The sequence below is a fragment of the Haliotis cracherodii genome, unplaced genomic scaffold, assembly GCF_022045235.1.
Source record: "Haliotis cracherodii isolate W230 unplaced genomic scaffold, xgHalCrac1.p SCAF_8, whole genome shotgun sequence".
NCBI lineage: Eukaryota > Metazoa > Mollusca > Gastropoda > Lepetellida > Haliotidae > Haliotis > Haliotis cracherodii.
In genome coordinates this window covers 61,501,111-61,516,094 of record NW_027266341.1, presented here as the reverse complement: position 1 = coordinate 61,516,094, position 14,984 = coordinate 61,501,111, and the positions used below count along the sequence as shown (strand labels likewise).

At 49.2% G+C, this 14,984-nt stretch overlaps 1 protein-coding gene across 2 annotated transcripts; it reads right to left on the bottom strand.

The window, feature by feature from the left end:
• Positions 1–2,113: 2,113 nt before the first annotated feature.
• On the bottom strand, positions 2,114–3,414 carry LOC139450482 (uncharacterized). Of its 2 annotated transcripts, XM_071232195.1 has the most exons (3): positions 2,912–3,414; positions 2,581–2,813; positions 2,114–2,217 (listed from the first exon to the last, which is right to left on the bottom strand). In XM_071232195.1, exons 1-3 carry the CDS (start codon positions 3,376–3,378, stop codon positions 2,207–2,209), a joined length of 711 nt encoding a protein of 236 aa, XP_071088296.1. In that variant the 5' UTR covers positions 3,379–3,414; the 3' UTR covers positions 2,114–2,206. The 2 variants fall into 2 exon arrangements, with proteins under 2 accessions (XP_071088296.1, XP_071088295.1); XM_071232194.1 differs by having other exon boundaries at positions 2,114–2,813.
• Positions 3,415–14,984: the final 11,570 nt, after the last annotated feature.

Below are 14,984 nucleotides of genomic sequence, written 5' to 3'. Positions count from 1 at the left end.
CTTTCTTGAGAGGCTTCTGGCCCGTTTTCTTTTCTCTACAAGAGGTGTGATGTCCGCCCGGAGTTGTGCGAGGCATTCTTTTAGGTCGAGGACATCGACGTGCACGTCTTCGATGAGATGAACCACTTGTGTCACGGGTGTCACGGGTGCCACGGGTGTCACGGGTGTCGACGTGGACGGTGTTGCTGACGTTTTCTTTCGACTGGGTTCTGGGCAATCTGCAGCGAAATGACCCAGGGCTTGACAGTTGTAACAGTGGTCCAGGCGATGGGAAGTCTTCTTTCGACTGGGTTCTGGGCAATCTGCAGCGAAATGACCCATGGCTTCACAGTTGTAACAGGGACCCAGGTTCCGATTCTCCTGCTTCTCTTGACTGTTCATCTTCGGACAGACATAGTGACGGTGACCTTGAGTGCCACACTCGAGGCATGTCACTTCAGGGCAGTACAGGTAACTGTGACTGTCGGTCTGGCACTTCATACAACTGTATCGAGCTGGCATGATGGGTTTCATAGAATGCAGTGTGTGTGTGTGTGAGTGGCTTCGCTCTTGTTTTGTTTTTATAGGAGAGTCACTGACACCCACCCTCCTGATTGGTTCCCCAGGCCGCACCCCCGATTGGTTCGTTTCGGGGTCTGGTCTGCACCTCGGTTTTCCAAAACGGACCGACCCCTGTGTTTCTTTTCCATAGGAAATGGATTTTACCATGGGAGAGAAAGCACAACCCCGGTTCGGCCAATCAGAGCCCGCCATGACCCGAGCACGGTCTCTGATTGGTCGACAACCCAGGCTTCGGATTGGTCCGATTTCGATCCGGTTTTTTTTTTTTTTTATCGGGGTGTGCATTTCGATCCTGTTTTGTTTTTCTTCATCCTACAGACCACAGAACACCACTATGAGTTTTTAAAAAAAATTTAATCCCCTCGCTCACATGAACCAACACCACAAAACAAAAAGTCACAGGATGAGGGGGGCCGTCCCTGTGACTTTTGTGAACACTGGGGGTATGAACGTCTGTACACTTTGAAAAAAGAAACGTTGTCACTTGGGGTGAACAAGACACTCGACTCTTCTCTTCCGTGCTTCTTGGGACACCAAACGTCTGTATTTTTCGTTCACTTCTCCATCAGGACAAAACACACACAAGTATTCGCAGGGCACTTTGGCGTGCTTCAGATGTTCTTTCCAGGGTTGGTCTGTGGCTTCCCATTGGCGGAGTGCCACACCGCAGCAATAACAGGTCACACAGTCACCTTGTCCTGGATAGAAATAGCCAGCCATGGCCATGTCATACGGGGTCTGGGTCATCTGTTGAGGCCACGTTTTAAAAGATCTCAGACGTTCTTGAAATGAATCATAGTGAGGATGAGAAGGATGACACAGGGTGTAAGAAGGAAAAGGTCCCTCCAGAATGTCACTGAGTCGCCACGTGTCGTCCCTAAAGAGGGAACGTTTTCTCGCTTCTTGTTCTCTCGCCTTTTCAGACACCCACTCGGAATCGGTGACGACATCTCGGGAGGATGACATGGCATTCATAGAACGTCTTTGCTCCATGATGACGGTGACTTCACTGAAAGAAGGTCTGAGGGTTCGCCTGCTTTTATGAAACTCTCCACCCTACTCCCTTCCACGGAAGGTCATGACCTTAGCTTCCACCTCCTCCACCTCATCACGTGACGTCATCCTGTGTTTGGGTTGACGGACACACGGCATGATTCGTGACACGATCCATGACATGACATGGTACACGGGGAGGGAGTGTGGGGATCGATGCGTACTGGAATGACCGACACCAGGCAGCTGATCTTTCAAGCATGGCCTTTCTCTTTTATCTATTTTTTATTTTAATTTTACACTTGGGTGTGCACTGACATGACAGATGCACAGACAGACGGACAGACAACGTCAACGACATCTCAACTCAACCTCTACCCTCGGTTCGGCACTCTATTGGAGTTGAGATCAATCAAGACACAAAGAGTCAGTTCAATCAATCACTGTTTAATCATGAAAAAAACCAATCACAACCAGATACAATGGAAATACGAAAAGTCAATGGAGGAGGGAGTGCTTTGCATGTCCCTACAACAACCACAACCACAACAACAACAATAACGCGACAACGTTTTCCTCTTCCATCTTCAAGCCCATAAGAGGTGGTCCTCCCTCAACCCTGTGAGAGGTCCATCCGTTCAACACGTACAGTCTATGGTCTCCCTGAAACAGACATGACACATCACTTGATCACGGTTGCAGCTTACGTGTTGACAAGTTCTTCGAGTGAAGAGGAGGATCACCATAAGATGTGATCCTCAGCAGATGTGATAGGCATGTCATCATGTGTCATTATGCGGTCATAGGTCAACATACTACAAGTACAGTCTATGAGCTCCAGACCACAGGTATGACACATCACTTGCCCGCTGTTGCAACTGATGTATCTTAACATGTTGTTGTGTCGGCAAATACGACATCCGCGTTGTAGGGGAGTGAGTTGAGCTTCTCCATAAGGATCCAGGTCAACGTCGTTGTCATCAACATCATCATCATCTTCATTATCATCGCAAACCAGGGGCGTACCTGAGGAGTAGACATGAACATCTTCCGGGGATGTTGGTGACCAAGAAGCCTCAAGCAGGGGGAGCGTGTCCAGATCCATGGAAGGGAGAGTGGCCAGCTTGAGCGCTTCATGATCCTCACGGTCACCCGTCGCCATCGTCACAGCAGGGGCATTGGGTGAATAAGTGGGCTCCCGAGGGGTTTGTTCCCACCACTGTTCTAGCACGCCCTGGGCTGAACTGACATCAGGGGTCCTGTCAATCATAGGACAGAGTCCATTTATTATAGGAATAGGTCATGAATATGAATCACATCAAGAATGACTGAGACAAAGAAGAGCAAGGGTACTTACAGCTGTTCTTGAGGAGAGATCTTCAGAGATAATTTCTTCCGTGATCGTCTTTTTGCAGGCGTTGCAGGTTTCAAAAAGGATGTCCCCATCGTTTCGATGTCTGTGGTCGCTGCAGCCGTTGTTGCTGTTGCTGCTGTGGTGGTGGTGGTGGTGGGTGTTGCTGCTGCTGTGGGGATCACAACGACTGTGGGCTTGCTTGTCTTTTTCTTCTGGATCTTCTTTATCGTCTTCTTCGATGTGCCTTTCTCGGGTTCAGTCAGCTTCCTCATCTTTGAACGTATCTGTTCGCACATCAGGTTGTCGCCCTTCGCACGTAACTTGGCGTACGCGTCGTCGGTCTTCATCTTTAAACACAGCAAGTCGTACACTTCACCCCACAGTTCAGCAGTCATGTCACCGTTCCCATCTCCACTGCTTCCTTGGCCACTCATGTCGCTTCGTGTCTTGTCATTCAATCGTTTCGACATGATGTTGTCCGGATGTTCTGTTCGTTGTTGTTTCTTTCCAAGTCTTCACGGAGGTGCGTCAACACTTGATGGTACTCTCTCCAAACACGTGTTTCTTCCAGATAAAACGCCAACAACCAACACAACGTGAGGAACATCAATCAGAGGGGGACGATGTGGTTGCTTGGTCCGTTCAGTGAAAAGTGATGACCGGAGAGCATCGGGCGTATTAAAAGCCACGGAGGTCCTGCTTTCTGATTGGTCCGTTCCGGTGTCTGGTCTGAGTCTCCATTTTTCCAAACTGGACCGACCCTTGTGTTTCTTTTCCATAGGGTTAGGCTTGTAGCGTGAGAGAGAAAGCACAACCTCGGTTCGACCAATCAGAGCCCACCATGGCTCGAGCACGGTCTCTGATTGGTCGACAACCCAGGCTTCGGATTGGTCCGATTTCGATCCGTTTTTTTTTTTCTGTAAGGGGTTCATGTCGATTCAGTTTCGATCCCCTTGTCATGCAAAAAATTATAGAAAGTCGTCTCTGTACCCAAAGGGGAGCGTGTCTACAGGTAGGCCTGTGGTTTCGTCGTAGACGACACGTCGCTTGTCGTACACGGTACGATAGTCTTTTCGGGTGGGACGGGTCACGAGTGCGTTTTCGTGCCGAGGTCCTTTTCGAATGATCTGATGAGGGTAATCCAAACTGATTTTCTCTTCCTCCTCTTTCCCAGACCGTTGTCCCAGTATCAGTCCTTTCATGGTGTCAAAGTTGAGATGGCGTTGGTTTCGGTAATTCAAAGTGAACCCTCGCACTTTGCAGGTCGTGCGCGTTCCATCGGGTCTGGGGTTCATTAACTCATAGCCATAGTTTTTGGGACCTCCTGACACAAACGTCTTGATGGTGTTTCCGTCCAGTTCATCCGTAAACTCACCCAACGAATGACCCAGCTCTGGATTCGCGTCGTGGGGTCGATGAATGTAAATGACGCTGTCCGTGTCAAAGTACAAGACCCTGCGGCCCACCAGGGCAAGGGTCTCGTACAGCTTGAGACGTGCTTGGGCGGTGACCCAAGCAGCGATGGCGACATTGAAATGAGAATGAGGGGTATGGAATTCTTTCTGCTGGGTATAGGTCACTTCCACCATGTGTTCGTTGACAACGGTCACATCCTCGATGGTATTGCGGTCATCCCTCCACAAGGCAAAGTACTGTGCAGGATCGTTCATATAGACGTTCTGACTGTAGTCTACCCGTTGCCCAAACTTGCCCCAGAGCGAATTCAGTTGCATCTTGGCAATCGTGCGGCGTCCTGGATTTTTTTCGATGCGGTCCTTGTCCAACCGAATGCCTTCTTTGTCGTAGATCTCCTGGATGTAAGCGTCGTGATCCGTACATCCTTCGGGGTATCCGCTGGCTTCGAGCTTCTCCTTGAAATGTCGATCGATGTAAGTGTCAAAGAGTCCCACTTGCTGGGTGCCAGGGTCATGCTGTGCAAAGGTGTCAAAATGCCAAACGTCGTAGATCTGAAGCACCCGGTAGTCATACTTCTTCACGGCTTCCTGGAGTTCTACGGTGGCGTACGTCCCCACCCATGACCTCTCTTCGTCCGTGTGCTCGCAGGGGGAGTCTGACCGGGTATCGGCACACGTACGGCACAAAGGACAGAGCAGTTTGCCACCCGATCTGTAAGGCAGTAGCGGATGGTAGAGTCGTTTCGGGGGTAGGACACGGCATTGGATCAGGCCTTTCAGTTCAAACAACGTGTCCACAGGGGGTTGATGGAGAAGGGTCGGGTGTCCCGTGGGAAACGCTCCGGTCTTACAAATGTAGGGATAAAGGGAACAAATATCGATGTACTTGATGGTTTCACCTTCTTGGGCTTCGTAGCATAATCGCGTGGCATTGGTGCGTCCTCCATAGAAGGCGTCGCGAGGGTTGAGCGGCCCGGGGACGTGACGACAGTGGGGTCCCTGCAAGAAAGCACGTAGAGCGGAGTCCTCCCGTTGCATTTTCGTAAATTCGTGCTCCCACAGGGCGACGACCCGTTTCACCTCAGGGTGTTGACTCAAGAGACTCAAGCGGTAGTGGGTGTCGGTGTAACGGGCTCCCAACGACGTGCCCAGGACGGGATGCGGTTCTCCACGTCGGGTCTTGTGACAGGTCTTGCACCCATGCCAGAAACAGCCCAGGAATTCGTAGACGGTGCCTGTCGCTGGATCGTACCCATCCACGCTGTACCGATGTTGGCCCTCTCCACAGGTGAACTCTTTTTCACCGCCATTCCTGGCGTGCTGGAGGTGCAGATGGGGGTCCCTTTCCATCAGAGAGTGGAGCCAGTGCATACAGGTCTGGGAATAGTTTCTCTTGGGTTGGTAGCCTTGAGGTGGAAGAATGGCGATGGTATTGGGTTTCAGGTCGTGTTTTCGGAAGGATTTCATGGTGAACGCAGCAGCTGTCATCACTTCCTCAAAGGGATCCATGCCCACCGAGTGGATGGCGTTCTGTCGGAAGTCGGCGCATCCCCGTCTCAAAATGTCCACATCGCTCTGGCAGTAAGCTAAAAGTTCTTCTTGTAAGTCGAACAAGGCTCCTTCTTGCACTTTTTGGGTATGCCACTGGAGGAAGGCTGAGCGTTCCGCGGGAGACATGCCATCGGGATCGTACGTGACGGCTGGTGGATAGGGACCTCTGTAGGTCTGGTTGACTCTCGTATTGAAAAAGTGTGGAAAGTACCCTTTCTTCATTTCTTTCAGCCCAAAGCTCTTGGGAAAGGCTTTCAGGGGGTAAGGGATGAAATTTAAGCTGTCTTCGAAACACAGCCGTCCCAGGGTCATCTGCAAAATTTGTTGGCCATGTCGAATCTTGGTGGGGAGTGTCACCAGGAGGGGGGACAGGCCCTTCAGGATTAAGTGTAAATCATAGGATCGTGCATTATGGGCCATCACATAAATGCGATCCTCCTTCGGGACTGTATGGCACGAGGTGTTCTTGTTCTTTGGCTTCTTTGTATTCTTCACTTCCATGGCCTCTTCCACCTCCTCCACCTCTTCCGTCTCCTCCGCCTCCTGCTGGGGTGATGCATGCCGTTGACGTTTGGTAGCGTCCTTTCTTGAGGGGGTGCCATCCCGTTTTCTTTTTTTCCCCAGGGGGGCTGTTGTGCCCTTGCGTGTGCTGTCCTCCTCTTCCTCCGGGTTGGGCTTCTTCTTGGGTATTTCACACAACGTGGTCAACCACACACACACATCATGTCGCGTGGTGGGCCCTCGAAACACGATCTCACGGCTGGGACCATACCCTTCTTCTCTCCATGGGCAGTGTTCGCACAAGTTCTTGCTCACTTCACTGATGCATCGTCCACATCCTAGTTGCACCACGCACAAATTTGGAATGTGTTCCCCTGTGTCTTGCATGCATTCAAAATCGTAGAAGACGTATTGGACGTCGTCTCGTACGTGATGTTGTTCCTCTTCCCCCTCCTTCTCCGTTTCCTCTCCCCCCTCCCCCTCCCCCTCCTCCTCCTCCCCCTCCTCGTTTTCTTCACGGAGAGGCGTCATGTAACAGCGATGGTCTGGGGTCATGGGTTCTCGGCACACCATGCAGGGATGTTCTTCGTCGAAGCACTCGTGGTGAACCATGGGGGTCTCCAAGACGCGGACCAGCTGAAAACAGTTCGGGCACCTGTGAATCGATTGACAGGCGCTGGATTTTCCCTCTGACGGTGACTGGAGATGCCGGGTGTAACACGTTGGATTGGGGAACCAACCTTGACATGTCAAGCAAGGGATCCCGAGCTCTTCCTGGGGTCCGCAATAGCTAGAGTAGAAGCAGCGGTGACAGCGGTATTCCTTGGTGCAGGGATGGGTTTCGGGATGGTCGTAACGTTTGTCGCAGCGTTCGCAGTAATGGACAGACCCGTAAAAAGCGGACATGGAAGTGATGACATCGTAGTGCTGATCATGATGGTATAGATGCAGCACCCTGGCGTGAGGTGGAGCCTCATTACACTTGTACAACAGTCTCTGACCCACCTCTTGACTGTAGACTTTCAGTTGATAATGCAGGAGGGTCAAGGCCCGTCCCACGCGTGCGAGGTCGTCCAGCCCCCGACAGGGACCTTCAGGCAGGCCAAGGCGTCGAAACAAGGCCCGTGCCCGTAGGCCTTGAACGTCGACGCGATTCGTTCTCGTCAGTCTCACTAACTGGGCTTTCCATGCTGGGGTCAGAGGATGGGGTTTGTGGGCATAATGCTGTGCCACCACCAGGGCCCGTGCCAAACAGGATTGATCTTCGTTCTTGATCCGTACGATGCACTTTTTGCGTGTTAAAAAAGCTTCGAGTCCAATCACGTTTTTCAGCCGGGGAGCACCACTGCCCGATCCTAGCCTGTCGGGATCTGCGACGTGTACTAAAGTCACATCCATGGTGGCATCGATGTTCAGGTCTTTGTTGGACTGTTGGACTTTTTCCACGGCCTGTAAAATAGTTACCCCATGGAGATCTTCAAAACGTCGAAAGGGAATCCGTATGGGGGTGTTCAAAGCGGGATGATCGATACCTAGACCAATACGGTCTCCCTTCTGACCTGACATCTGTTCATAAAAGTCATCGATCACCCTGTCAAATAAAGCTGGCAGTTCCAGGGGGACGCGTTCCGGTGGTACGGTGTCCAAGTAGTCTGGGTTGAAAGTCAAACGATAGGTATGATTAGCAGTTCTTAACCGTCTGGAGCGGGTGGTATCTTTCCTCTCCAAACGATAGGGCGTACTTTGGTTGCTCGTCATGATAGCGATGTGTGTCTGATGAACGCCTGTACTCTAAGAGGGTCTGAACGTCTGATGGATGGACAACCCTTCCCCAAAACAGGATCGAAATCGGACCAATCCGAAGCCTGGATTGTCGACCAATCAGAAGACAGCCTCGACCAATCAGAAGACAGCACCCGACCCGAGTTGTGCTTTCTCTCCCATGGTAAAATCCATTTCCTATGGAAAAGAAACACAGGGGTCGGGTCGTGGAAAACCCAGGTGCAGGCCAGGCACCGGAACAAACCAATCGGTGCGTTGCGTTTTGGACCAACCAGGAAGCAGCCAATTTCGATCCGGTTCTTCCCCCATAAAACAAGAGTGGATTCGAATGGGTCAGTGTCACTTGTAAAATTGATGTGATAAAATCAAGAATGGCTGAAACAAAGAAGAGTGGTACGACGACGACGACGCGTGGCGAAGATGTGGGAATGGATGGTACAGATACTCGTGGATGTTGGAGTAAGAGTCATGCCGAGGAGGCGGTGTCACTGCTCAGTCAAACGCCATCGCACTATTATCTACGCTTTGAAAGAAGGCTCGCTTCGTTTGAGACGTGGCCCACGCAAATGTATCAGACTGCTGAAGAGATGGCTCATGCGGGCTTTGTCTACACTCAGGGTGCCGATGGTGTGTGCTGTTTCCAATGTGGTGTGCGGCTGAGACAATGGGCACCCCACGACAATCCTTGGGCGGCACATCACAAGTGGTCCCCAGACTGCGATTACCTCAAGCTAACCGGGCTGGTGAAACACCAGAAGCAACTACAACTACACTATCTCTGCGAAGAGAAACAGAGGTACACGAATGACGTAGCAGAGCCGACTGCCTAGAAGGACGTTTCGCGTGTCCTGCGTTCCCGTTCAAGTTCCCGTTCAAGTTCCTGTTAATACGGCCCTTTTCAGGGCCACCCATCTCACCCAAAAGACAACTTTCCTCCTTTGCTTTACCAACCCAAACAACAATCCAAAACAAAGAACCCACATGACATTCCGATTGACATTCCGATTGGCATGGGAGTGACACACACGTACATCACGTAGGCATTCCCACGTTCATGTCTACCTATGAAGGTCCACCTTCCTTTAGCATTCAGACGACCGTCTATCTCAAAAAAAATACCAAGGCTACCCAAGAAGAAAAAAAAACCGGATCGAAATCGGACCAATCCGAAGCCTGGGTTATCGACCAATCAGAAGCCGCGCTCGGGCCATGGCGGGCTCTGATTGGCCGAACCGGGGTTGTGCTTTCTCTCCCATGGTAAAATCCATTTCCTATGGAAAAGAAACACAGGGGTCGGTCCGTTTTGGAAAACCGAGGTGCAGACCAGACCCCGAAACGAACCAATCGGGGGCGCGGCCTGGGGAACCAATCAGGAGGGTGGGTGTCAGTGACTCTCCTATAAAAACAAAACAAGAGCGAAGCCACTCACACACACACACACTGCATTCTATGAAACCCATCATGCCAGCTCGATACAGTTGTATGAAGTGCCAGACCGACAGTCACAGTTACCTGTACTGCCCTGAAGTGACATGCCTCGAGTGTGGCACTCAAGGTCACCGTCACTATGTCTGTCCGAAGATGAACAGTCAAGAGAAGCAGGAGAATCGGAACCTGGGTCCCTGTTACAACTGTGAAGCCATGGGTCATTTCGCTGCAGATTGCCCAGAACCCAGTCGAAAGAAGACTTCCCATCGCCTGGACCACTGTTACAACTGTCAAGCCCTGGGTCATTTCGCTGCAGATTGCCCAGAACCCAGTCGAAAGAAAACGTCAGCAACACCGTCCACGTCGACACCCGTGACACCCGTGGCACCCGTGACACCCGTGACACAAGTGGTTCATCTCATCGAAGACGTGCACGTCGATGTCCTCGACCTAAAAGAATGCCTCGCACAACTCCGGGCGGACATCACACCTCTTGTAGAGAAAAGAAAACGGGCCAGAAGCCTCTCAAGAAAGCACGCTTCAAAGCGCCGACGACACCTTCAGTCCGAGGATGAGATGGAAGTAGAGGATGAAGAAGAGAGATCATCTGAACAAAGTGACTAACGCATGGGGCCATGCTACCCCACTGTTTTTTACCAGTGTCCCATCGTTTGCAGTTTTTCCAGTGTTCCAGTGTTCCAGTGTTCCTGACGTTTCCTGTCGTTTCCAGTTTCCAGTTTCCAGTTTGTTTTCCAACGGCCCTTTTCAGGGCCACCCATCTCTCCCGAAAGACAACTTTCCTCCTTTGCTTTGACGACCCTCCCACCCATCCACCCACACCATGAACCCGTCTCCTCCTCCTTTCCTTCCTCCCTCCCTCCCTTCACCACCACCACCACCCTCCCTCCCTCCCTCCACCACCGCCACCCCTGGAGGCGCGCGCCACCGGACACGGAAGCGCCACCCTCTTGGAGGCGCGCGCCTCCGGACACGGAAGCGACGCCCTCTTGGAGGCGCGCGCCTCCGGACACGGAAGCGACGCCCTCTTGGAGGCGCACGCCACCGGACACGGAAGCGACGCCCTCTTGGAGGCGCACGCCACCGGAAACGGAAGCGACGCCATCTTGGAGGCGCACGCGCAGAGTCCCATCATGCACTGCGCAGGTCACGTGACCGGAAACGGATGTGCCGCCATCTTGGTTCCAGAATCCTGAGTGGTTCCAGAATCCTGAGGTGGTTCTAGACCGAGGTACTTAACTACTATCAGACATATGGGACAACACGTGACCTTCCCAGATCCGCTCGACCACGTATCACTACCAGAGCACAGGACAGATTCATCCGAGTACGTCACTTACATGAAAGAACCACCACTGTCACCTCTACAACTACGGCAATACCAGGATTGTGTCAGCGATCAGCACGGACAGTGAGCATTCGTTTATGCGCTGAAGGTACTCGCGCTAGACGACCAGTTCGAGGTGTCATTTTGAGGGACCTGGCATCGTTGGCCACGTCATTTGTCACAGAGTATGGCCACAACTGCGACGAGGACAAGTTTGCTTTAGTGACGAGTGACGGTGATTGTAGACGTAGTGCTTACAACCGTCGCGTGGAATGTTATGCCCGAAACTGCATACAGGAAGTGGACAGCTGTGCATACGTGATGATGTAAGCAGCCTACACTGGTAGATAGACTTGGTGTAAGTTCAAGGGCACAACGTTACACGGATGAGATTCGTCAGCCAAACGTCGTCCCCATTATGCGACAAGTGAAAGTAATTTTCCAACAAGACAATGCCCGACCTCACACGGCAAGACTGACGATAGCCTTTTTGAGGAATCACAACGTCCAGGCTCTGCCATGGCCTTCCAGGTCTCCATTAAAAACTCAATCGAACATTTATGGTATTCACTGGATCAACGACTGCGAGTACACCAGCAACAACCGCAGACCCTCCGACAGTTTGCACAAGCCCTGCAGGCACATTATTCCCCAGGCCATAATTCGGGATCTGATTGCTTCAAAAACACCACGATGCCATTTAGTTTTGGACACTAATGGTGGCCATACAAGATATTGAGAACAGATGACCTTCACCTCGAAAATCTACTGTTCAATGTGCACCATATGGAACCTGGGTCAATGAGAATGATGTGTGCCAATTTTGAACAATCGATCGATTGATCGATCTGTTGATTATCAAAATGACATATAACATATACATATAAAATCACTTTTGAATTTCTTTTTTGCAGAGTATATTTTGAACAAAAATGAGTCTTAAATAGTTTCTGATTCGAAACTCTTAACAAAATTAGGATGTCATCTGGAAGGAATACCACATTTTAAAATAATATGTTAGATATGAATTGCTGGCTGCACTGGTATTGAAAATCGGAATCGAGCCTCATTGGGTGCATCAAGCATGTCAAACTTCATTGGTTCCTAAGGAAATAATGTTTAGGGAGCATTTCATTTTTGAGTGCGTGAGGGCTATTTTGGTTTTAAATTGCTTTTAATAAATATATTAACATTTACTTCTCAATGTCCATGTCCAGTGCCATCAAGTACTGCTTGCAGATGTCTGTGAAGTGGAGGTAGCTACAGGGACGCCCAGTTGCCGATTTGCTGGACGCAGGCTCTTGGTGTGGGTGGTCAGCTTGCCGTTCTCAAACACTCTCTTTGTCAGATTGTCGAGGGTTATGGGCGCTCTGCTGTTCCTCCCGTTGATCTCAACATCCAAGGACAGGTTGTCTGTGATGGTGGAGCCGAGGTATGTAATCTGTGATGGTGGAGCCGAGACATGTAAACCATCTTCACTTCTTAGTTGGAGGCTGCTTGACCCCCTTCCCCATCACATTCGTCATCTTCAGGCTGACGGTCCTGGCATGCACTTGAGAAGTGGTCCATGAGGTTTCACAGCTGGTGCCATGAGTGAGTTGCCAGTGCCGCGTCATCCGCGAAAAGCATGTCTGATGAGAGCTTCACACACCTTGGCTTTTGCCATTAGGCAAGTCAGATGGGACAGGTTCCCGCCCGATTATATATGGAGATAGACTGCGTCGGTTGTACGCAACCCTGTTTGACTCCAATGCGGTTGTCGAAAGCCCCACGGGACGAGCTGTTACACTGTACGGTGCCTTTCATGTCAATGTGGAATGACTGGTCGACTGTTTTTGTGAGGCAAAAGAGGGTGACTGCTTCTGCTCTCTGCATCTTTTCTCCAGCTAAAAGAACGAGCAGGTTATGATGGCAGTGGGTCGTTCTACACTGACGGCACAGTGCAATTCTGGTTACACCGAAACAGCAAATTTCTGTAGTCTGTTCAGGACCACACAAGCAAAGAGCTGTCCGATGATGTTCAGCAAAGAGATCCCATGACAGTTGTTACAATCGCTTATGTCACCTTTGTCCTTGTACAAGGTAACGATTGAGCAGACACCACTCTCTCGTCCCAGTACTGACACAGTGTTTTTGGAGGTGGTTTTGAAGAAGAACATGTCCAAAGAAGTCTAGCTCCCAAGTCAACCGCACAACCAAGTCAGCGAACCTGACCACCCGATCCCGTTAGTCGCCTCTTACGACAAGCATAGTCTTTTACGGCACGCATGGGTTGCTGAAGACCTATTCTACCCCGGATGTTCACGGGTCTTGTTGCATGTAACATAGTGATACCGACATTGATGTCCCACTTCTTTTGCACAAGATCCTTAATGTAATATTTTATTACAGGTTTATAATCACTGTATAGGATCAGAAGTGGTGTCACAGATTTTATGAGAGCTGCTTTTGCAGCAGCATCGGCCATTATGTTACCAATAGTTCCAAAATGGCTTGGTAACCAAAAATAGACGATGTCATATTGGCCAGTATCATTGTATGTTTCAACAATTTCAAGTAAAAGAGGATGCTTACATGACATATTGTAATACCATGAAGGCACGAAAGAGAATCTGAAAATATGAGTTGTTTATGTTTAGATTTATTATTGATAAAGTTTAGAGCTGTTTCAATGGCATCTGCTTCTGCTGTGAAAATGGAGCTGTGATCTGGTAATCTTGAAGATATTGTTCTGGATCCAATGACATTTGCAAAAGCAACTGTGCCACCATCCTTGGATCAATCTGTTGATATAGATTTGTAAGTGTCATGTGTGTTTCTTAATTGATTGTATTCTTGTAGGTAAATTAGCTGGTTTGTTTCTGATTTCTTAAGTTTAGTTAATGTCAGGTCTACCTCTGGCTATACAATTTGCCAAGGAGGTGATGACCGCAGTTAGGTGGGAGCTACATCTAGAAATGAAATGTTAACAGCAGAAATGGCAGATATGATTCTTATTCTGAGTTGTGGAATAAAAGATGATTTTTATTATACATATCCTCATACGTAAAGTGGATGAAATACGCCGGATTTGACTGATTAGAAAATAATTTCGTGATGTACTGTAAGGATAACTTCAGACGGCGCTGTTTAAGGGAAGCTTCATCCGCCTCCACATACAAACTATGAATAGGAGATGTTCTGAAAGCTCCAAGGCAAAGCCTCGGGCATTGGTCGTGGATAACATGTATGTTTTGTAAATTACTTTTACATGCCCCACCATAGATAAAGGAGCCGTAATCACGTTTTGCAAGGATCAGTGACCAAGTTCAAGAGGGTTGTCTGATGTCCTCCCCAATTTAAAGCGACTTTCAACAAATCGCGTGTCTTATAGAATTTGGATTTAAGGTATGTAACATTCGGTAAGAAACTTAAATGGCTACCGAAAATAAGCCCAAGGAAGTTAGCCTCCTTTACATCTTTGATAGGATCGTCATTTAAAAAATGTCCAGGGTCCTTATGCGGCTTATATTTTCTGCAGAAATGTATACAATTGGTTTTTGATTTAGCGTTTCAACCCGTTGTCAAGACACAACACAAATTTGTTAATTTTATTGAGACAGATTTGAAACTGCCTCTCTATTGTATGCATATTTTTACCACAACAAGAAATATCACAATCCACTGACTCACTTAAAACCTTTGAAAGACTATTTATGTTGATACTTAATAAAGGCACAAACAAAATACTGCCTTGTGGGACACCCTGATCCTGATTATAATGGTCAGACAGGGTTTAACCCATACGGACTTGCCTATCTGTTACAAACCGTGATATAAAATGAGTGAACTTTTCAAACCAACTCATGTAAATCCTTTAAAATATCATGCTTCCAGGTAGTATCGTGTGCTTTCTCAAGATAAATAAATTGACACATGATGTTTATTTACTACAGCATTTTTAACAAAGGATTCTAACTGTACTAAATGATCAATAGTACTTCTATTTTTCCGGAAACCACATTGAATGTTGGTTATAACATTATTGGTTTCAAATAACCAAACTAATCTATAT